At 42.5% G+C, this 23,746-nt stretch overlaps 1 protein-coding gene across 6 annotated transcripts in view; it reads right to left on the bottom strand.

The window, feature by feature from the left end:
• Nucleotides 1–866: 866 nt before the first annotated feature.
• WNK3 (WNK lysine deficient protein kinase 3) overlaps nucleotides 867–23,746 on the bottom strand; it is a 76,673-nt gene continuing 53,793 nt past the window's right edge. For 3 of the 6 annotated variants that reach the window (XM_075835237.1, XM_075835234.1, XM_075835235.1), the window contains exons 12-25: nucleotides 23,276–23,325; nucleotides 22,092–22,233; nucleotides 21,892–22,008; nucleotides 21,016–21,159; nucleotides 20,886–20,934; nucleotides 20,181–20,309; nucleotides 17,953–18,767; nucleotides 15,883–16,117; nucleotides 15,338–15,465; nucleotides 13,664–14,157; nucleotides 12,033–12,244; nucleotides 9,022–9,099; nucleotides 8,604–8,806; nucleotides 867–8,138 (exon numbers count right to left, since the gene is read on the bottom strand). In XM_075835237.1, the coding sequence (XP_075691352.1) occupies nucleotides 7,824–8,138; nucleotides 8,604–8,806; nucleotides 9,022–9,099; nucleotides 12,033–12,244; nucleotides 13,664–14,157; nucleotides 15,338–15,465; nucleotides 15,883–16,117; nucleotides 17,953–18,767; nucleotides 20,181–20,309; nucleotides 20,886–20,934; nucleotides 21,016–21,159; nucleotides 21,892–22,008; nucleotides 22,092–22,233; nucleotides 23,276–23,325 (3,111 nt within the window). In that variant the 3' untranslated portion in view covers nucleotides 867–7,823. The remainder of the gene's footprint in view (nucleotides 8,139–8,603; nucleotides 8,807–9,021; nucleotides 9,100–12,032; nucleotides 12,245–13,663; nucleotides 14,158–15,337; nucleotides 15,466–15,882; nucleotides 16,118–17,952; nucleotides 18,768–20,180; nucleotides 20,310–20,885; nucleotides 20,935–21,015; nucleotides 21,160–21,891; nucleotides 22,009–22,091; nucleotides 22,234–23,275; nucleotides 23,326–23,746) is intronic. The other 3 variants (XM_075835239.1, XM_075835238.1, XM_075835240.1) reach the window with 3 other exon arrangements.

Here is a 23,746-nt window from a genome sequence, read left to right as displayed (position 1 = left end):
TGAAGACAGATGGATACAGATCCCATTAGGCCTGAATCTCACACACAGTTTTCATGCCTTTTTTGGCTCATTTTTTATTTTTTTAGCCAAACACAGGAGTGGACATAAAAGAAAGAAGATGCGTCTTTTCTTTACACCTTTCTTTTTCTAAAAAAAAAAAACTGTGCCAAATACTGCATGTGTGACCCTGGCCTTAAAAGATTTTTTTTACCAAGACAACTCATTTTTAAAAAGAAGCCAGGGCGGTGATCAGCTCACTGCAGGTGATCCAGCCTCCCTTACCACCGTCAATCAGATGATTGCAGGTGATCCAGCCTCCCTTACCACCGTCAATCAGATGATTGCAGGTGATCCAGCCTCCCTTACCACCGTCAATCAGATGATTGCAGGTGATCCAGCCTCCCTTACCACCGTCAATCAGATGATTGCAGGTGGTCCAGTCTCCCTTACTGCCGGCAATCAGTCGTTATCGCCAAAGGAAGCCTCTGAAAATTGGCAGCTGCAGTGGAAATGTAGCATTAAATGCCAGCAATTCAAATGAATACATGAACATGCCAGATCCACCATAGTATACAGAGCAACTCTCCATTCTGGCACATAGAAGGCTCCTGAGCAATGCTCCCCCCCATGCTGTCCATATGCCCTGATAGGATATATGGACTGGGGTTGCTGTGCCGAGATCACCCCTCTAAACTATACCTAGTAATAGCTGTGGGCAGCCTGAATTATATCATTTAACTTCATGACTGTGTAATAGTAAGTTGAGGATATGGAACTTCATCAGAAAAACGGAGCCACAACCTCTATAAAAATCAAAAAATTGTCAGAATTTTTGTGAGCGTGTGCAAGAAAATAAAACCCATAGAAACATTTAATAATGACAGTTTAATGATTTTTTTTTTATGCAAACTTTACAAGACCCTCCTGTAGTTAAACAATTACAATTCCAGTGATGGAATGTTAGTATTCTAAAATACCCCAAAAAAGTGCATGCTGCGTCTCTAAACTTAAGTATATTGCAGTAAAAGACCAACTTTCAAAAATAAACACAGTACTTGTAATAAGAATATATATATATTATGTATAAAACACAAACCACTGGTAGATTTAAAGCAGGGATCTGTTCAGACTCGTAAGAAATAATACAAAAAGGCAAAAAAAAGACGAGAGATCGAGCCAGAGCTGCCATTTCAAAAGAACTGAAACGCTGTTTTCGCTTCGGCTCTTTAAATCGTTGCAATGTTCACTGCTATTTGGTATCCAGCAGTAAAAAGGAAAGAAGGGAGAGCTTTAAAAAGGACAGACATTCTGAACAAATCCCTGGGGAGCGCGAAAAAATATTCACAGTTTGGAAATGTTGACAAGAAAACAGTGTACATGAACGTCGTCCCGAAATCAGCAGGTTCAATCGAAAAGATGTGAAGATTCGCCACCGGGCTTCTCTTATGTATGAAATACGAAAATCAACCGAAGATCGGAAACGAAAACGACAACAGTGGCGTAAAGCGGCATGTCTTAAAGGAACGGAAAGCAAATTTACTATTTAGTGCGAAACAGCAATTTCCTACAGTTGCAACTGCTTGTTGAGAAGCCACAAGTCACCTGCTCCTGTCCTACATGGTGCCAGGACTGTAGAGATGCAGTATAACCACCGCATAGTAAAACGGTGTACTGGTATAGACAATCCCTCATCTTTTTCCACCAAAGACCCCCCCCCTCATGTAAGGGGTCTCAAAAAGAGCACCCATCAGCTCTCCTGACAGGTCTGGTTTAGTAAATACTTATATTTCTCATGACAATTATATAGAATATTTTATTACAGCTCTGCAAGGTACCGTTCCCCCGTTATTGCTCCTGGAAATATAGAACAAAACCTTCCCCTTGTCGGCGGGTCATTTACCTACACAGTCTAACACTGTCCAATCAGTGCTGATAGCGCCAGGGACACACCACATCGACAAGGGGAATTGTAACACCAGGTTGTCAACTTATGCATACATTTCCAGGAGGAACAACAGAGGAATGGCACAAAATACCTCCGCCGGGGCACTGTCCTAGTATTGCCACATACTTGAAACTATGAACACCACAAATTGTGTATGTATATTGGCACAATGAGAAATACTCTGATAAAATATCATTATTTCTCATTGTGCCAATAAACATAACCCAATTTGTGGTGTTCGTAGTTTGAGGAATGGCACAATATACATTTAAGAAAATATTTATTTTATAGGGAATAGAAGTATTTACTAAAACATGTCACGTAAGCTGCTCGTTCGTCTTTAAAGAGTATTCCCTCTTCAGTAAATAGGAATCATGGAGTCGTCCTCTGACGTAAAGTTGTTAAAGTTGTTGCTCAGTTATGTACATTTCTGAAAATAAAATATATGCCTGGTTATGCAGTGATACAATAGGGGTCAATTCAGTAATGTGGGGGCAGCTCGGCCCTGTGAGAGGGGTTTGTCATGTGGTTTTTTATTCAGCCTTACCAAGCCCCTGACTGACCCTCTAGTATACTGCTGCATAGGTAGACCACAGTGACTGGGAGCTGTAAAGGTAGACATATTGAATAACACCCAGCTTCTTTCCCAGAATCCTAGAACGAAGGCCAGAATCACACGAACGAGTGCAAAATGTCAGTTTTTCATGTCCGAGTCGCACCCGTTTTCATGGATCCCTCATAGACTTTGAGGGATCCGTGAAAACGGACGAAAATAGGATACGTCCTATTTTTTCACGGCCATCACACGGACGAAACATGCGCTCATGTGAATCTGGCCTAAGAAACATCCAGGTAGACTAGACAGCAGAAGACGTATGACGTCATCAGTGTGCCTCCGACCATGAGAGAAGCCGCCACTCACATAATACATATAAAGCACCGATTTACTCTGCTCGCCAGTCCCACCACTGGTATATTTGCACTTCGGAGAGGATGACGGCAGTGTGGCCGGCTCACGTCGCTTCACTAGGTCAGTAGTGTGACAAGGGAGCTGGAGAGATTTGGATTACATTCCACAAAGCTACATTCACCTTAAGACACATCTACAAACCGACGGCCAAGTAAAAGAGAAAAAGGAAATATATTACAGGGGACGACACCGGCTGTGTAACAGCAAATCCTCCATGTGTCACGGGGTGGCAGAATATCGCTCCTGCACAATCCAGCAGAGAATCGCACGCAGAAAACATTTACTGTAATTCTACCTCCATATCACATTAAGCATCACGTCCTGTGCTCCAGAAAGAGAAAAAATATACTATTCACAGTTCAGTAGTTGCTACGACTCCAATAAAGTAATCACCCAGACCATTTACCCCAAAGCCTACGACCATCGAGAACCAAACGAGTGTAAAGGCATTATATGGTAAGAGGTGGCCACATGAAATAACCGTCTGCCAAGCGTGCTAGGTCAACGGGGAGAGAAAACAAGCCGCTGCCATACACCCCTGGCGGCAGCTCATCTCCCGAGGTAAGAAAGCAAAGAATTGGGTGTGCTAAAATCCAACAAGCCTGATCCCTGTCCCCCACCATTCAGTCAGGAGATCCTCATACACATGAGGTTGTTGACCAATCCCGCTAGATTCTGAGAAATTTTGTCTAATGTATAGCACCATCTTAAATGGTCTCTATGGGAATTGAATACAATAGTCTTAGACCCCCCCGCAATATAATGGACAGAAACCACAACTTTACCATATACCAAATCCATTCTGGCCAAATCGGTCATGGCAACAGACTTCTCTACATATGGGAACGCACCTAAGTAGTAGTATATTATGCAGGTGCCGATTCAGAAGAAAAAATAAAAGCTGAACTGTATACGCAAAACCAGTGGCTGTTATATTAGACCAGTAGGGTGTTAATCCCAAGGAAAAATCATGACCGATCTGACACCGGATCGCTTGGTTTGCATATACAGTAATCTGGATATCAGAACTCTTGATACACACTACGGCTTCCACCTCATAAAAGACCCACAGTCCCATATGGAGAGAAGTCCGTCACCCATGAGAGACCTCGTACAAAGTTAATGTGCAGAAGAGACTCACTATATGACCACCCCAATCCCACAGCCAAAAAGATGCAGACCTGTAACTACAGATGGAGCCTGCACGCTAGAGATCAAGTGACCAGCTCAATACCAGCAGCCTCCAACCTGTGGCTCTCCAGCCGTTGTGAAACTACAACTCCCAGCATGCTGGAGAGGCATAGGTTTGAAACCATATAGAACACATTTCAAGGGGAATGCAAGAATTGGCCAGTACAGTGTCACACCCCCCAACTTATACTGAGAGTCATGTAAATGCTGCATGGTGACGCAGTGTGGGGCACATAAAGACTCATTCCAGGATCCATCAATAACTGTTCAAATGTAGAAAATTCATTTATATCACACAGACAACCCTTTGACGGGAGTATTATGGCACATTCACATATTAACAGAGCTCCTACATATCAATATCACAGTCTAGCTGAACATATACATATATATATATACATATATATATATATATATATATCTCTCGCAACTTCACTAAAAGAAACCACTAGTGGCCACCCTGACAAGACATGGCTGCCAGCTTCCAATAGGATGAAGAACAGTCATGACACTGCTGACTCCACAATGTTACTCGCAGTAATACGATGGTCGTCCGCCTTCAGACGCCACCTGCATGGTTGAAGGCGAGCCGCCTAGTCTCCATGGATCCATCCAGAAGCAAGGAAATGTTTAAGACAGACCAGGCAGTTTACTTCTGCCCATAGGGTGGAAGACGACGTAGGTAAAGGACCCATTTAAAGGGCTTGTCCAGGATAAGGAAAAGGCACAGCTTTTAATCCAGAAATAGCGCCCCCCCCCATGTCTGCGGTTTGTGTCGGATATTGCAGCTCAGCCCAATTCACTTAAATGAAGAAGAGAACAGTCTATGGAAAAACAAAAGCAGGACTTTTTTTTTTTTTTTTTAGATCCTGGACAAACCCTTTTCAATAAAATTAAATACTATATTAAAATCCGCTTCTATTTTTAAAGCCAAGTGTTTTACTTTCTTCGGGCTGCAGCTGTCTAACTACAGAAAAGGCAAGCTCAAAAAGTCTTCAAGTTTTCCAAGGGATTGATAGTTACATTTTCAGCTTTGGCCAAAGTCACATATCCCCATGATGCCTAGGAAGACAAGGCTGTAGTGGGAATGTGATGACCCCCCCCCCCCCCCCAATCCCAGTAAACGCTATATAGCCCTATTCGTAAAAATGAAAGGCAAACATTGAGCGCCAATACCTCCGGTGAAGATCTAAGCACAAACTAACAATTCTAGCATGAGACACTAAGTCAGGTTATTAAAGGCAAGACTCCATTCACATTGTAGTAAGAAACACTTGTGTCGCGGTTAGATAAGGGAATACATGTATAAGAGCTACCCCTCTAGGCCGTAATCCACAGATATTTGCTGCCGGCCGCGACGCTGTGCCTACGTGTTCTTTATTTCAGTTTACCAGTTTTGGGGAAGAACAGAGAGGAAGGCCAGAGATAAGGGAAGGCCCTCTCTGATACAAACCATCAATGTGCAGTTCCTGCATTCAGGATGGGCGCTACAAAAAAACGAGGTAGATAAAAACAAAAATAATAAAAGCAAATTATAGCTGAAATGATACGGTCTACCCAGCCATTCACGCAGAGCCTCAGAAGAAGAGGACAATACAACGTTGTACAAATATAAATAAACCTAGAAGAGAGCGCTATCCTCGAGGATGTGGGGACCAACTGTCCGAACTGTCAAGAATTTTTTTTTTCCATTGCACAAATGTTTCAAAAATGTCAGATTAAAAAAAAACAAAAAACAATAATGGAGCTTTAGGAGAAGAGCAGGAATGAATGCTGCGCTCATGTCAATACAAATCCTCCATATGTGCTACCTTATGATTATGGCACAAGAATAAATTCACAGCAGTAAAACCTTACTGTAACCTTGAGCAATAAAGAGCCTCATAAAATTAAAAGGTCTTAAAGGGGTCGCCCAGAAAGAGGAAAAAAAAGGGTCTGATTTTTTTACTAGAAAGAGCGCCACCCTTGCCCATGGGCTGTGTCTGGTATTGCAGCTCAGCTTCATTCCCTTGAATGGTGCTATTCCTGTAAAAAAAAAAAAGCAGGCCTTTTTTTTCTAAAAAGCCGGTCTGCGTTAGGTGGTCCCTTTTCATGTGCCGTTCGGGCATACGTGACAAAGATGGGATTGGATCAGGACGCCCTTTATTAGCACGGCTCTTTCTGCTTTGGCGGACCATAAAAATCCATTGAGATGAATAGTGCAATGCCTTATTTTTCCTGCAGTGGTTGTAGGGTTCCACAAACCATGACATCTGACTGAAGGGTGTCCCATCAGAACCACTCAACTAAATTCCAGGGAACCCACCCAACAATTTTCTGGATTCAAATGATATCTTGCTCCTAAGCTGGGTCCTATACACTACTTTTCTGCAACATTGTCAAACTTAAAGGGGTTGTTCAGGATTAGAGAATCCGGACTGCTTTATTCCTAGAACAGTGCCAAAACAGTCTGCAGGTTGTGTGTGGTATTGCAGCTCATCCATATTCACTTTGATGGAGCAGAGCTGCAATACCAGACACAACCCTTGGACAGGTGTGGCGCTCTAAAATAAAGAAACCACATTATTCCTAATTCCATACAATCCTTTTAAATTCTCGTAAAGCCCTCATTAAAATAATAGAGAGGAAATGGGGAGAAAAAAAAAAAAAAGTTATCTAGTATAAAAATGTACCTACAATAATCTTTACTTAAAATACCTTCAGCTTGCACACTGCGTTCTAAGCACAGCAAGTAGCCAAAATGGCATATCAAATTCAGAGATGGCAGAATGTACAATATCCCCCAAGGCACAGCAAGAGTCTGCAGGCAAAGCAGAAGCAGCAGCTGCGCAAAAGACAGAAGCTACAAGGCCTCTATGTTATAAGAAGGTACTGATGGGGGGGTTAAATGCATGCAGGTGAAGCCATAGAGACATTGCGCTTCAGAGCAAGTCCAAACGAGAAGAGAATAAAACAAGCACCCCTGCTCTGGAGCCAATGAAGCTTGCCGCCGTCAACGGATAGCAGAAACTGTACCACTGCCTGGGTAGAAAGCATCCAAAATAAAATGTAACTTTTTGCAAAACAACATATCAATTCACATTATTGTAAAGCTGGTGTAGGGAGCTTCTGCTTCAGGATATTTCAAAAATGGAATCACTGGATACAACGAAATGAACGAGAAGACAAATTTCAAGGGAAGGGTCTGATCACCCTCCAAAACAAACAAACATGGGGGCAAAGGAAGTGAAGAAGCCACGAGAGGATTCTCTAGTTGAAAGGAGACATTGTTGTGCTGTGTAACCCTGTACAAAGGCTTGGGAGGTGATGGGAGAATATGACAAGTGAAATATTCCCCACACCCCTCACTCAGTACTTCACTTGGCTGCGGTTTCTTTTGAAGGGCTGGGACACATTCATCCACCTGTATGGCACCAGGAGTTCCCTCATAGAAAGGTATTTGCTTTCTCCAAGGTGAAAGTAAAAAGTGAAATCACATTGCAGAATGACTATGTGTAGCAACTAGGGTACGTTCAAACCCAATTCACACAACACAGCACGTAAGAAAAAAAAATAAAAAATCCCCATTAACCGGGGAGGCATAAATCAGCACACCCTGTGTATCACAACCAACCAAAGAGGTAAAACAACCAAAGAAACAGCGAGTGGGTGTCTGATGTAGTCTGTGCGGGAAGGCGGTGAGATCCCAGAGAAGAGTCTATAGTCATTTAAAAGGGATCATTTGGGGGATGATGGGATTGTAGCAGCTTTCTGAGCTGTAGCAGAGGGAAATGCTTGCATTCCAATTCCAGGCTGGTAAGCTGCAAGGTGCTGTGAGGGAAGGCCTGGGTTCTGATTAGACCACTGCACAGGGTAGCCGGAGTTGCCCATTGCATTGAGCTGGCAGGCATGTGGTATCGGGTATGATGGAATGCCTCCGGATGTAAAATTTGGGTGTACAAGTGATTGAGAGATAGCAGCTGGAACAGTCCCATGAATCTGAGACAAAGTTGGGGCCCAAGAAGATGGGAAGCTTGATGAGACTGGTGAAGTCTAAAAAGAGAGAGAAAAAAAACCCACAAAATTATTAAACACATTTCACTCAGATATCCTTCCATTACCATATGAAAAACAGTCAATCTCCAGGGTTAATTTTATGCCTGGTCTCCCTGCACCCACAGTGGGTTGACTAGGCTGCCAGTCCAGGCTGACAACACCCTGCAGCTAGGGGGGGGGGGGGGGGGGGGGGGGAGCATGGCAACCCTGAACATCAAGTTATGTCTACAGACTCAAGGCTACAACGGATTTAGCCAGTGTCTTTGGGAAGGGTATGGTCTCCCCGGGCATAGCAAAGACTGCCCTACCTAGTGTCAGCCTCCTAGTGGCAAAGACCTATAGCCATGGTGCTGTGTCACTCAATGATATTAATGAGAAAGGTCAAATTTAGTTCTAGTCTCGATGGCCCAAGACCTTAAGTTATGAAAGGATTAAGAAACACACTTTGGGACCAATTCTTACCTCATGAACCCGACTCCAACCGTCTGCCTCTGGGCGGTTCTGGTTCAGTTTAATCTGATTCAGGCTAGGTTTTTGAAGTAAGTTGCCCGAGTTTTCCTTTGCCCAGTCATCCACCAGTTTATGCAGGTCGTCAGTGAACAGACTCTTCTTTTCAGAGACCAACAGCTGGCCGGCATCCGAGTTACTCTCACTGCATTGCTGATCTGAATAAAGAACCCAAAAATATTAAAAAGTCTAAATAAGAAAGACATCTATAATTTCCAATTAACACATCATAATAGCCAGCAGTACTTCTATCAGTCTGCAGGGGGCACCCTTATTCACATAGTGGCCATGCGGCATTGATGTGCAGCGCAGCAAAACAGGGGAAAAACGCATTTGATATTACCGCAAATTGCTGAGGTTTTTGGCCGCGCACCTTGTACAGGTGAAGCACATTGAGACCATGTCAATCTGGACATATTGGTATGAGCCAAGGACAGGATTGGATCCGGTCCTATGGGCACACATATTTTCAATATTCGGTTAGTTACATACCCAACACTTCAAAATAGTATAAAGTAACATATGCAAAGTCCTTGTACAAAAACATTCTTAAAAACACCAAGTTACTGGGGCTTGAAATTACAAAATGTTAAACACTATGGAAACCTTTGGTGCCTATTTTTTTTTTTAATGTAATGTCAAATGTAAGTTAACCATCTTAGATTTAGATCATCAGCACTCGGCTACATGCAACTTGGTGCAGGAAATCTGAATAAAAAAAAAAAATGCAGATAATATTCTGCAAACAGGTGAGATTACTTAAAACCTCATTCACATTGCTAGTACTTTGCAGATTTGCCACCCGAACATCCGGACGTAATACGCATCATGTGCAAACGGCCTTCGGGTTAGATGAGGTGTCAAAGGCACACGGGAGCTGATGTTAAACCAGCTCACTGACTGATTCAGCAGACAACGTCGTTCTGCAACCTGTATGTACAGTCGATACATAGAAGCTGCAGAACACAAACTAAGCAACAAATTATATTATATGTATGTTACAAAAGTGCGTAGTATCCCAAAATACATACATACATTTTTAGTTTTTTTTTAAATTGTATTCAAGGTTTTCATAGCCTTTAGAGCCGGAGGCTGTTGTACGTCTAGGTCCTCATGACCATAATCCCTATTCTAGGCTCTGACTTTATTCAGCATTTTTATGGGGTGGTACCAAATCACTATCTTCATTCATCTTCACATCCAGTCTTAAATACTGACAGTAATGTGTATACACGTGTGTACATTAATATGCATGGCAATTTAGATCCACACAACGTTCTTATCACAAGCCTAAAGGAGACCAGCGAACAGGCAGGAAGTGTTGTCATGAGGACTCATGAGTGATAAAACTTCAGGTTTTGAGTCTGTAAATTCAAGCAGTGATAACTACATTTTCTGGGCTTTTTTTGTATTTTTCATTCACACACATTACTTTTGGTTGTACTCATATAAGGTGGCCATAGTCATGACCTATTTCTGTTAAAAGATCATGAAGCCTACAATTATTGAATGCCTATGGCTTGTGAGCACCGCCCAGTATCAGATAATGCAATAATCTATAATCATTTAGAGGGAGATGGTAGTTTTATGGAAGTAGAAGGCTTCTCTACCTGTAAGACTTTTTTGGGGGTTCCTGTGTTAGCCAAACCCTATACATAAGCGCTTTTAGGTCCCCCACTTGCAAATCCCCCCTCCCTTTCTATTTGCAAGGACAGAGCGCCACAGCAAAGTGTGTGTCTATCTCTGGAGTACCCGGCTACATTTTAACAAGTATCATGTCATAAGGTAGAGCAGGCATGGGACAATTTCCTCATGTCTACTCTGCCTGGCTCCTATGGTCTGTCAATGGAGATAGGCTTTCAGCACATCATGATGGTGTCAACCAACACAACCTCTGATTCTCTCATTCCTTCTCTATTATTAGCCAAACTGTTCCCACTTGTAAAAGATTCTATACAATAGGACTAGATGCAAATGCAATTCCCTAATATACATTATATGGAGAAAAGTATTGGGACACTAATCGTAATCATTGAATTCAGGAGTTTCATTCAGTCCCATTCCTCCAGGTGTATAGAGTCCCGCACTTCGCCAGGCAGTCGCCTTTATAAACATTTGTGATAGAATGGGTCGTTGTAAAGAGATCACTGAATTCCAGCGCGGTCCTGTAATAGGACGTCACCGATGTAACAAGTCAGTTCATGATATGTATTCCCTCATAGATATTCCACAGTGGTGTTATTGTAAAGTGGAAGCATTTAGGAACCACAGCAACTGAGCCATGAAATGGCAGACCACGGTGCTGAGCCACATAGTGCAGAAAAGTCGCCAATGCTCTGCTGACTCTGAGGTTCAAACCTCCTCTGGCATGAACATCCGCACAAAAACTGTGCCCAGGAATTTCATGGCATGGGCTTCCATGGTATTGCAGCTAAATGCAAGCCTTACATCACCAAGCACAATGCCAGGCGTCGGATAGGGGGGTGTAAGACACGTCGGCACTGGACTCTGGAGCAGTGGAAACGTGTTCTGTGGAGTGATTAACACACTTCTCTATCTGGCAGTCTGGCGGATGAGTCTGGGTTTGGTGAATGCCAGGAGAACGTTACCTGCCTGACTGCATTGTGCCAACTGTAAAGTTTGGTGGGGGAGGGTAATGCTTGGGGTTGTTTTTCAGGGGTCGGCCCCTTAGTTCCAGTGAAGGGAAATCTTAATTCTTCAGCATACCAAGACATTTTGGACAATTGTAGCTTCCAACTTTGCGAGAACAGTTTGGGGTTCGGCCCTTTTCTGTTCCAGCATGACTGCGCCCCAGTGGACAAGGTCCATAAAAACAGGTTTGGTTGGGGAAGAACTTCCGCACAGAGCCCTGACCTTAACCTCATTCAACACCTTTCAGATGAACTAGAACGGAGATTGTGTGCCTTCTCCTCAAACATCAGTGTCTGACCTCATAAATGCTCTTCTGGATGAATGGGAAAACATTCCCACAGACACCCCAAGATCTTGTAGAAAGCCCCCAGAAGAGTGGTAGCTATTTTAGCTGCAAAGGGGGAACAACTCCAATGTCTATGGATTCAGAACAGGATGTCATGAAAGCTCCTGTAGGTAGAATGTGTATGTGTCCCAATACTTTTGTCCATATAGTGTATAAGCAAAGATGAACCTATACATCATCCTAATCCGTCAACCCCTTGCATTTTCTTTTCTATTTCGTACATACATTTTTCAGTTAAGCTAAAAATTGTAAATTATACTTGTGGGTGCTAAATAGTAACAATGTAAATGACAAATGTTCAAGCAATTAAGATTCCTGGTAATTCGAGTCCGCGCACCTTCTAGTGAAGGACACTCAGCCCTCGCTATTTATGAATGACCGTTTACCTGAATGTCCGATCCCATTATCCATGTGGGTCACAGACTGCGGTCTGCTGCGCTGCTTACTTTTAAGAGACCTGGGACGACGTGGGGACATTGGTTGGGAAGAATTGTCAGAGGACTGTGCTTTGTTCTCCCTCAAAGCGCGCAAACGTACATATACTTCTTGTAGTTCTCTGTTCTGCTGGGCCTGTAAGCTCACCACCTCCTGAATGTGCCTGTATAACAAACAAATATGCGCATTTGTCCAACATTCTATATCTAAAAGAACACTAAACATAGAAAATACACAAAAAAAACAAAAAAATTCCTCCTAAAGGGGTTGTCCTGTGGAAAACAGGATAGGTCATCAGTATATGATCGGTGGGGGTCCGTCAACCGGACCCCACACCAATCAGCTGCTCCGGATGCCGCTCGGCTCCGGATGTTTTGAACGGTATGCAGTAGTTGGAGCCGGAAGCAGATTGCTCCGACAACTGCAGATCGGCCGCTATTACGTAACCGGAGCCATCTGCTTCCGGCTCCAACTACGGAATACCGTTCAAAACATCCGGCGCCCGGAGGCAGCCAGAACAGCTGCTCAGTGCTAGGTCTCGATGTGGGACCTCCACCGATCATATAATGATGACCTGTCCTGTGGAACGGTCATCAGTTGTCCGGTTGTGGACAACCCCTTTAATCCCCTACTTTCTTTTGATCTTATCCTGTCTCATATTGCAATCAAGTTTACATCTGGTTACATTTTCTTAATTTCCAGGTTGAGTTTCCCTTTAATTTCCAGGTTGAGTTTCCCTGAAGTCCTATTTCTATAATAGCAGCTTTGGTCTCTACTAAGCTTTTGGGTTATTCCCATCACAGACATTTACAGCACATCCACTGGATATGCCGTAAATGCGTTCGATGTGTGTCCCACCTATGTGATCCAAACCTATGCTGAAAACTGGGGCTGTTTGCTCGGCTGTTTTCGTAATTGCCATAGAAGTGAACGGAGAAAGCCACTTCATTATTTATTCTCCATCTGGATACGGCAGCTGGAAGCCACATCTAGCAGGTGAGAGGTGGGACCTGCATCTAACAGACATATATAGCATATCCTGTGGATGTGTCATATATGCCTGGGATGGAAATACCAATTTAACTTTAGTCTAAAGATCAAAGTTTTCAAGGACAGTTTATGTAAAGTAAACAACAGAATTGTCCAAGTCTGGTGCACTGGCTTCAACTTCTTAATAATTATATACCTCTTTATCAAAAGCTGTATCTCAATAGGAAGTGCCCATACAAATTTGAGAATATGTGGTTGCGTTGGTTGGAGGTTCCGGAGACTGCGGTATAATATGCCTTATTGGTTGTTGATGGGGTTGGGTGGTGGCAGGGTCAGGTGGCGCACAGGTTTGATTGTAGTGTGAATGTGGTGTTGTGATGGTTGGTTGGCAATGGATGGCACCTTCTAGGCCCTGATTATTACTACATGTGTTATCTCTGGTGTAATACCTTCCAAAAGTGACTCATTTACTATTGCATTGTACTTTGTCTTGTATTGGCGTACCATTAAATGATATACTGTATAATGTTACTTTTGATTTGTAAAAGAATATCATAAAACTTTTTTAAAAAAAACATCAGAATGCACTAACTTTTCCCGCAGTTTCTGCAGTTCCACCTTTAAATCCTCGTCCTCTAATTCAGATTCATCATCGCTGCTCATGGGAGAAGATGGAGAGTAGAGAAGGGAATTCTGGTTTTGGGTAAAGTCTTTTTCCCCAAAGCAGTTCTGTCCAGCCTCCCGTGCTTTAAAATCTTGGGCTGTACCAGGGGCTGCAGACATTTCTGAGTCACTACTAGCCTGCTTGGCAAAGCTGCTTAGCTTTTGTATATCTCTCATCCACACCGCAGAACTAGATAGGGCACTGCTGGCCATGGCAGAGGTTTCTTCTAATTCCCGATCAGGGGTAAGAGAAGATGCATCTGTCTCACAAGCTATGCTGGCAGACTGTGGAGTTTCCTCAGCTCTAGTGGCGGCAGGCTCCGTCTCTTCTGCAGATACGGTTCTCTCAGACTGCAGGGATGTGTGAGGAATATTGGAAAATTCAGCAGCAATGGGTTGTTCTTGTTGTGGAACCGTGACAACCTGCAGATGAAAAAGAGAAGGATAAAACCACAAGGTAATTAAAAAAAAAGTTTTAAAGCAAAATCAAAAGGGCAAGTTTCATTGAAGGCCATCTCAAATGACACGCAAATTTTCTTCGAGGGATTTTAAAATCCCTCATGGTGGCCATATACCTCTTAAAGCGGGCAACCAAACGCTCATTTGGCCAACAGCTATTCCTCCAGACCTTTCAATAGGCACATCCGTTTGGTTTGGCCAAAAATTTATGTGTTCTCAGTGAGGAGAGGGGAATAAGCAAATGCCAAAACACCTCGAACGTTGGCCAAACATCTAATACACATTAGACGGTTGTCTGGTTCCCGCAGGTCCGGCCGACGTTAGTCTGGTGTGTATTGCAATTTTTCGACTCTGCTTAGGAACGGAATTGCTGCTGAAGAGCGCAAATATTTAGGGTCTTTCCCCAAAGATCATTTAAAAACTATTCGGGGACTTTATTATTTGATACATTTTTTTTGACACAATATTTTCCTAATATAAAATGGGCTGTCCCAGCAGCCAAAGTTACAGGGGAAATCAGCCCTGTTACAATGACAATTGGGCGCTGTGCTGATTCTAATTCCACCCAGCAACAATCTTCTTATAACATCTAAGCAATCTCATGTGACCACCACGACCAATTGACTCATTGGCTGCAATGTATATGAAATCAGAGAAGACAGAAGTGGAGAAAACCAGCGTAAAGCCATTTTAAACCAGCCCCATAAATACGCAAAGGTGCATATTTACAAGACAAGACTGCCAGTTGTAAATTTATGACAGGCAGTCCGTGAAAACTGTAAGGTGAAGAAGTTGGACAGGAGAAGTATAAAATTCTTCTGAACTTTCATATTGATGAAGACTTTTGAGAATACTGCGGATGGCTTGAAAAATACTAAAAGTGGGCCAAATCCTTCCAAATGGGGCACAAATGATCTGACTGAAGTGATCTTATTTTGGACAACCATGACAAAATAAAAAAAAATTCCCTGGCGACTTTTTTTTTTTTTTTAGACGCAATTCACCTATGATCAAAATATATGCAGATTCACTTGAATAGGTAAGAGCTGAAATAACAGGAACACCCTATAGACGAGAAGAGCCGTTTCCGGGAAAAGAAAAAAAAAATTTCTCTAAACTTTACAGCCCCTTTTAAAGCACAGACCTGAAAACGTCCACGTTTGAAGGCGCTGGTTCCAGAAGAGGTTCCCTCAGACAAGGCACATTCAGCCAGTGCTTCTACCACCCTTTGCGTAGCATCAGGTACTTCTCGTCTCACTCCATCATCATCAGCTAACAGAGATTAAAAAAAAGAAAGAACAAAGCTCAGAAGTTTCTGCTAAACGAACAAAATGTGAAGGCCTGATATCCTACTACAATAGTGAAGGAGGGGGGGGGGGGCAAAGGAATACAACGGTACGTGCGGGCTCCAGCTAAAATACATGTTGCCATGCTCAGGCATAAACCAGTGGTTCACATGAAGACATAAAGCAATGATCGTCCGATGCTCTTACAATGTGCCAGTAAAGACACAGCTAGACAAACACAAAAAAAAAAAGTGAAAGTGCAAGAAACGTGAGGGAACATTTCTGAGGATGAATAAAACGAAATAAAAAGGTAACTCACTAAAAAAAAAAATATATATATACGTACGGAAATAACCAAAAGGGATGTTTCCTATGGTACGGGCCTAACTGTAAGCAACACTACCTTGGCGGACTCTTGACCTCTTGAATAAGCTGTTGGAATGCCGCAACCTGCATGCCCAGCTTTTTAATTTGCGAGCCCACGGTTTCTTGCTAATGGGGTTTTTGAGATTAGGACAAGTAAAGCTTAGGCCAAAATATCCACCTCCTGTCTGTAGATGCGCGGCTCCAGTGCCCATAGAGCGTTTGGTGCAGGCATGAGAAGAACTTCCAGGATGCCAGGCGTCTTCAGACCTTTCCTGGAGAGGATGAAATTCAGGAAGAATAAGAATAATGAGAATGTGAATAATACTAGAAACGGTATTGAGAAGAATTTTATAAAGCAAGTTTTGTTCCTACCAAAAAGGGAAAATAGTAACCGTCAGCTTCTCATTTTGGATAATGCACTTATGCTTTGCATACATTCTCAATGAGGCCCCACCATGTCCCAGTACAGCTAATGTGGAACATTCTAGCTCTTGTTTATGCAAAGACGCCTTTCACAAGCATGAACAGAGCTATACACATCTTAAGGCATTGAAGAATCCCCTATTCATTTTTTTAATAATCCTATAGCAGCCTAAATCAGTTTTTTTCTGATACAGAGCTACAAATCTGCATAGACAAGGAATTAAAAAGAGAACATGCTGGCTGCCTGCAGCTACCACTAGAGGGAGCTTACTGCATACAGTTTTATCACTAAAGGAAGGAAATACGATAGGTGATAAAAGTTTGATTGCTAGGGGGTCGTGAGCCTCCACTTTCTCCTCACTGCACAACCACAGTGACGAGGAGATTGAATGGAGCGGTGGTCGTGCACGTGCCCTGCCGCTCGATTCAATGTCTATGGGGACGACAAACAGTTAAGCAACTTAGCGGTTTCTCTTAGCCCTATAGACATTTAATGGAGCGGCAGGACACACGCGTGGTCACCAAGCATTTTAATTACTCCTCACTCGGTCGTGCAGTGAGGAAGTGGGGGCTCGGACCGCCGTTCTAGAGATCAGTGGGGGTCCCAGCAAACAGACAATTAACACCTATCCTGTGAAAAGGTGATAAATGTCCTTCGTGGGACAACCCTTTTAAAGGGCTATTCTACCCTAAAGAATTTTTCATCTAATCACTGGAAGGGTCATAACTGCTTGATTGATGGGGGTCCGACCTCGGAGATCCCCACCAATCGCCAGAACAGCGGACCTGTTACCCCAGCAGCAAGATGATGGCTAGGAGGAGTTTAAATGTCAGTCAGCTGGGCCTGCCCTGCCGCTTCATTCAGAGTGTATGGCCCTGATGGAAACAGTCAAGTACAGCAGATGGCAATCGGTGGGGGTCCCAGCGGTCAGACCCCCAGTTATCAAGAACAGATCACCTAACCAATGAATATAGTAGATAAAAATGCTTTATTCTGGAATACCCTTTTAAATCGATTGTATAAAAGTATGCAGTTAGCTCCCTCTAGTGGCGGCTGCAGACAGCCAACATGTTATCTTTTCCATATAAGTAGATTTGTAGATGAAAAACAATGCCCTGACTGCTATAAAGGTATATTAAGAAATTAATTAGCAAAGAAATTTGAAGTTCTTTAGATTTAAAAAAAAAGGCAGACATTCACTTTAAGCTTAAAGCTTTACTTTTATATTCCAGGGTAGATGGGGAATACTCGGTTACATCTTACCATCAGTGTGGTGGAAGAGCACAAATGGAATCTTTGCAAGTCTCTTTGCTACACACCAAACCACACCCCTGACACTATATAACATTAAGGAATAAGCTTAAAAGACCAAAATGTGGGGTTTATATGCCCAAATGAACTGCATAATAAATAAAAATATATATAGAAATGCTCAAAACAGAAAATAAGTTCCTGCTTTGGGCAAACAGACTCTTGAGTTGCTCAACATTATCAGAGAGTGAGAAAAAAAAGAAATGGATTTAATTTCTAGCTAGCAATAAACGTTGGTGGTGGGAAATGTATTGCTAATGAAAATTAAACTACATCTGAAATGGGGAAAGAAGAGAATATAGAGAATCACACTTGCAAACTTGCACTTCCAGTAAATGTCTCAGGCAAATCTTGGAGACATCAATTACTTACAGATGGAGTTAATTCACCAGGAACCGCAACGAGCGCTTCAGCAGCGTTGACAGGCAGGGGATCGACAGGCTCTGTCTGCTCCGGAGGGTCCTGAATACTGTCAGGATTCACAATCGCTGCATCAGGGGCAGGGCAAGACAGGGTATCCTCAGCAGAAGATGAAAGGGGGGACTCCGTACTTTGTGTCTCCTTCTGGCTGTCGGCATAAGAGCTGGCAGAGCTGTCTTGATATAACAGGTTTCTCAATTTTTCATCAAGCGTTTTGATACAGTTATCGGAATATTCTATTTTTGGGGGACCTTCATTGTCAGACTCCTGTACTGAAGCAGAATGCACAAGTGAAGATTCAGATACAGGTGTCTGTGGATAGTAAGGAGTTTCGGATGGTCCGATACTGTCTGACTTAGTAAGTCCGAGAGACATAACTGTGGTGTTCTGCGCAGACAAGGGACCAGCAGTGGGTTGAACAATGGACTCCACTGTGTACACACCACCATTTGCCACTTGTGAATCTTGATCACTACCAGTGTGAAAGGCTGGGTGCGGAGCTTCTGTTACCACAGCTATATTGTTGTTATATACCTCGGGCTCTTTCGGATTCTGCACTGCTACGGAGCTATTGTTATTAATACTAGAGGACAGGATTTCATTACCATTTACCACAGTAGTGGTCACTGCCAAAGGCTCAGTTTCTTTGGATGAAACTTGCCCGTCGGAGGATGTGGAGAGTACAGTGTGCCCGGTCTGAAAGGAGCAGTTTTGCTTAGCACTAGAAAGATCCTCAGGAAGACTACGCCTTGTTTCATTATGTGGTCCTGGGGGGAGAAGAAAAAAAGAAAAAACAAAAAACGAGAAGAGTATGAATTTATGAGTACTATACTAAAAAAACTGGCCATTCACATATTAAAATAGTTGGTTTAGCGCTTGTTGTCCCCCCCCCCAACTTCATCAGATGGATTAGCTGGACCTGTAGGGAGGGAGAGGTGATAAGCAGCTGCCAGATGCGTCTGGTAGCACTTATCTTCCATGGAACCAAAGGACTGTGCAGGTTAAGATCCAATATACTCGATTCTTGGACCCCAATGGCAGATATTCGCAGGCTCCGCTAACATTTATCGAATGTGAATGGCCGGGTTTACACACACAGCAGGTTACAGTATTACATAACAAACACATGGCTCTATAAGATGCCTTATTAAAGATCTACTGTTTTAATGCTACAAAACTCTTTGTGGACCACAGAGAAATGATCCCCATGCCCTTCAGAATGAGGAACCTGCCACCTTACAATCACAGAATAGACTCACTTCACACTCGCAGGACAGGTTGGCAGGAGGTTACGCATTACTCAGGCCAGTGACACTTGGAGAGAATGACAAGCTGATGCAATGCCAGGCTATTTCCAGACAACATAACAGAGAAAGCTCCAGCAGCCTAGGGTTCTGGTAAAAGGAGAAACGCTCTGCGTCACAGGCACATTCCCTTGTGTACTTCTGCCGACACCAGAGGTTTATGCCTTCACACTCCAAGGAAAGTAGAAGAGTGAGGGCACGTGTAGAGGGAAGATCCTGTGGTGACTGCAGACAGCAGATAAAGCGTTCCCCTGACACTGCAAATTGGGTTGAATTTCAGGGTAGACCTGAATTAATGAGAATTCTCAACAATTAGGTTTCCAAATAAAAATATTTTTTTTACATGTAGTGGAAACTAATTCCGAATAGAAAAACGAGGGGAAAGGGTGCAGCAAACGTCTGTGCTGCTACTAAGCATCCCATCGAACATATCCCTCCGACAAATACAACTGTATTCCTGTATACAGGCGGAGATGCCTGTAAAGAACAACATATACCACTTGTAGTGAAGTTCTCGACTACCCTTTCAATAAAGTTTAAAAGGTATACTGATCTAATCCAGCCAAACCCTTTTGGAATAAATTTGGTTAATGAAGTCTATGGGCACATCGGCACAAACATCAGGTGCACTTCCCGACGTATACCCTAAACGTACATGTGGAGATGTGAACAGAGACTTAAACTAACGCACTATGAAGTAGGAATCCTCCAGGTACTCCAAAAACATTGTGTGCGTGCGCGTGTGCGGGAAACTACATTGTGAGCCCCATTGGGGAGACAGGGACTAATGTGAAAGATAACAATGTCTGTGCAGCGCTGCGGAATATGATAGCACAATTATATGCGATAGAAACAAAACAACTTTAGTTTCCTGACCTGTAGCTTGCTGAGGAACTCTGGTAACTGCAGTCTGGGTGACAAATGATTGGGCTTCACGGTTTCGAATTGTCTGGTTTATGAAAAATCTCCATCGACCTACAGGTGACGACTGTGGTGCGGATTCCCCTGGGGACAAAAAAAAAAACAACAGTTTTTAAGCTCCGCAAATATATGGAGAATTATACAGTCACTAAAGTTGGAAAAACAGACCCATCAAGATGAAGCCATTAAATGGATATGTGCTATGGTTAATCTGAAAAACTCTGAAAAACTCCTTAACGTTACAGGACTTCAAAAATCAAAAATATCTTCAATATACGGCTTGCCCTGCCTCCAGGCAGTCACATGACCACAACAAGCAATCGTGAAACAGCCCTGCAGACAAAACGCAACCAGGCTGTGCCGTGATTGGCTGTTATGGGTCATGTGCTGTGAAGTCACTTCCCGGAGGGCCGGCAGTGGGCTTGGAGCAGGACACTGTACTGGAAAGTGTATTTTTCAAGACCAAGTATATTGAAAATATTTCTGTTCTTGGACACCCTGTAAAGTAAAGAGGTTTTTTTTGCAATTCACCGGAATCTTTAGAAAAATGAATCTTTCCTCAGTTAGTTGGTTAATGGTTTAACATTCCAAACATTACATTTTCAATAAGCGATCTATTTGGTTTCAAATGGAGATCCCAATCACTCCAATGTAACTCACCTCCGGCTGGGGCTGATGCTGCCACTTGCACAAGTTCAGAAGATCCCATCTATAAGAGGATTTTATCAAGTTAATACAACGGATAAAACAGCAAGATGTGGCCAGGTTACTGAACAGCATTCTAACTCACTTGGCTGGTTGACTCGGATGTGGCTAGTTCAGCTCTCTCTTCCACTGGAATACTGCGCAGAATCTCCTGAGCTTGCGTTACAATCAGCTTCAGCTCCTCTACAAACTTATCTTTTTCAGCTTCCAGTACAAAGTCATCCTCAACCTAGAGATTTAGAACAAAAACTTTAATCTTTAGAGTGATTTTTTTTGTGATCTCTCATTCTTATACTCTCAGAGAATCGGTACCTTCCAAAAGCTGCCTGAAAAGCATGTCATTCTGCCAACCGAAATCTTACTCTGTGCTGATGAGGAGCAACATCACCGAAACGGTGCTGTCTACAGATGGGTGTATCTAGTTTGGCTATTAACCCGAGAAATGTTTCAAGGCTTGGACATTGGACTTCATGGGAAGATACATATAGGGGGCACTAAGGAAACTTTTTTTTGCTCTTCTAGAGAAGAGACATTTTGCATATGTTTTTTCCAAAGAAATACTACGCTCTTCCAGCTGGATCTCCAAAAGAGGAGTATTGTAATTCATTTACCAAGTAATTCAACTTTTTACGTAGAATAATTCTACATGTAAGGTGGAAATTACATTTAAAAGTGAACACACGCATTATATAGATGTGTTGTATGCATATTATGGCTTGCTGGTTATTTCATGTTTCTGCGTGTTTTTTGCTGATTTATGATGGAGATGGATGCGTATGTTTTCTACATTGATGTATTCCACTGGCTTATGATTTCGGTGTTGAAAAATAGCCAAAAATATAGAATGTTAAAAAAAAAAAAGTGAACACACTATAAGTCAGAATTCACAAACTTTGTTATATGTAATCTATATGTATAACAAAAATAAATCTATTTAAGCAGTAGTTTCAGTGAAACTAACCATATAATGGGCAATGTCCTCTGGAGCATCTCCGTCTGCATCAAATTTAAAGGTCACCATCTTGTTGTTATGAGTCTCTAGTTGGCATTCCACCATGTTATCACCAAAGCTTGAAACCTGCCGGCACGAGGAGAAGAACAATGGATGAGAACTTCTCACTCATTATGCAAGGTAACAAACTGGAAAACAAAGTCACATACCTCTAGGAAGGACAGGTTGAATCGAGTCATTTTATCTGGTCTGGGGCAAGAAGCTCGACGTTGCTTTATCTTTTCGTGCTTGCCATTTCCAAGAGGTCCATCGAAATTGCCAGCGTTGTCCCTGGTATAGTCAGCTTGGGCACTGCATTGAAATATTGTATTACCATAGCCATTAGGTAGAAAACACATTAATATAGGCACTATAAAAGATTAGTACCTTGCGTTTTACATTCTATTTATTGGTACAAAGATTTAGGGTTCCTCCACTCAAAGTGTAACTAAACTTTTAAAAAAAAACAAAAAACTTTTGACGTGTCATAGTGACACGTCAGAAGTTTTCATCGGTGAGGGTCCGAGCGCTGAGATCCCCACCGATCTAAAACGAAGCAGCAGAAGTGCCTGAGTGATCGACGTCCCGCTTAGTTCCTAATAGCTCGGAAAGCCGAGCAAGCGGTGTACGGACTCAGACTTTCTATTGAGACCCTACACTAAAGCCGATCAGAAACGAAGCAGCACAGCGCTCACCCGACCTTTTTTTTGGGCAAACAAACAAATTATCAAAAAAAAAAAAAAAAAAAAAAAAGGAACTGAGAACTAGTTCCTCTCTCCTTTCTACATGTCCTTCCTTTAGCGTTCGCTCCAGCAAATAAATTGCAAAAAATAGCTGCATGAGTGATCCCTGTAGTAGGCCATCATGTACATAATAGGTGTTTAACCCTTACATGGCTTACAAGGGATTGTACAAGAAAAAAATTAAAACACAACATAGTTGTCGCTGGGTTGTGTCTGGTATTGCAGCTTAGATCTATTGGATAAGGTCAAAGGGAATGGAGCGGATCTGCAATACCAGACAACCCGAGGACAGGTGTGCCACCGTTTTTGGAAGAAGACAGGCAGGATTTTTAACCCGGTACAATGGTCACAATGGCATTGTAATAATGGCATTATGGTCCAGTGCACACAGGAAATGTAACATTAACCCATAGATTCCAGCTTTTATTTTCTAGAGGTTATGAATTTAGTGACTGGTTGCTATAGGCAAACCCAGTGTCCGTACAATGCTTGTAATATCGGTGTAATAAGATGGAGAATAAACTTTATAACTTGTCATCTACTAAACCGATCATGGAAGAAAATGCTTAATCTGAAACCACCGAGGACAACCATAAAGATTAATAACTTACCTTTGAACAGGGTCAGCTTTCTGGCCAGTCGATAGCTCTGCCAGATGTGCCTAGAAATGCAACATTTTTTTGTCAATAGCTGGAATATGTATGAAATACATGAATCCACAGATCTCAATGGTATAGAAAGGTAGTGAAGACAGGAAAAGATTTGGGGACAAGATGTGACTCACATTCTAGAATTAGTTAAAGGGATGTTACATCTAAAATATATTTTCGCTACATCTGCTGTGTAGTTGAAAATAATCCATTGTATCAGTCAAGGTAACTGTAGCGGTCTTCATTAATATAACTTAAGAAAAGTTACTTGCCCCTTCAATGACATTATCAGACATCTACAGTTCTTATAATGATTAAAAACATTAAAGCGGTTATCCAAGAAGTGAGGATTTTTTAGTAGGGGCTGCAAATGAAATAAACCAAAAAACCAATACTTACCTATCCTTGCCCCCGGCGATCCAGCACTAAGGC

Source organism: Rhinoderma darwinii, chromosome 8, assembly GCF_050947455.1.
Source record: "Rhinoderma darwinii isolate aRhiDar2 chromosome 8, aRhiDar2.hap1, whole genome shotgun sequence".
Lineage (NCBI taxonomy): Eukaryota > Metazoa > Chordata > Amphibia > Anura > Rhinodermatidae > Rhinoderma > Rhinoderma darwinii.
This window is presented reverse-complemented; position numbering and strand designations above follow the sequence as displayed.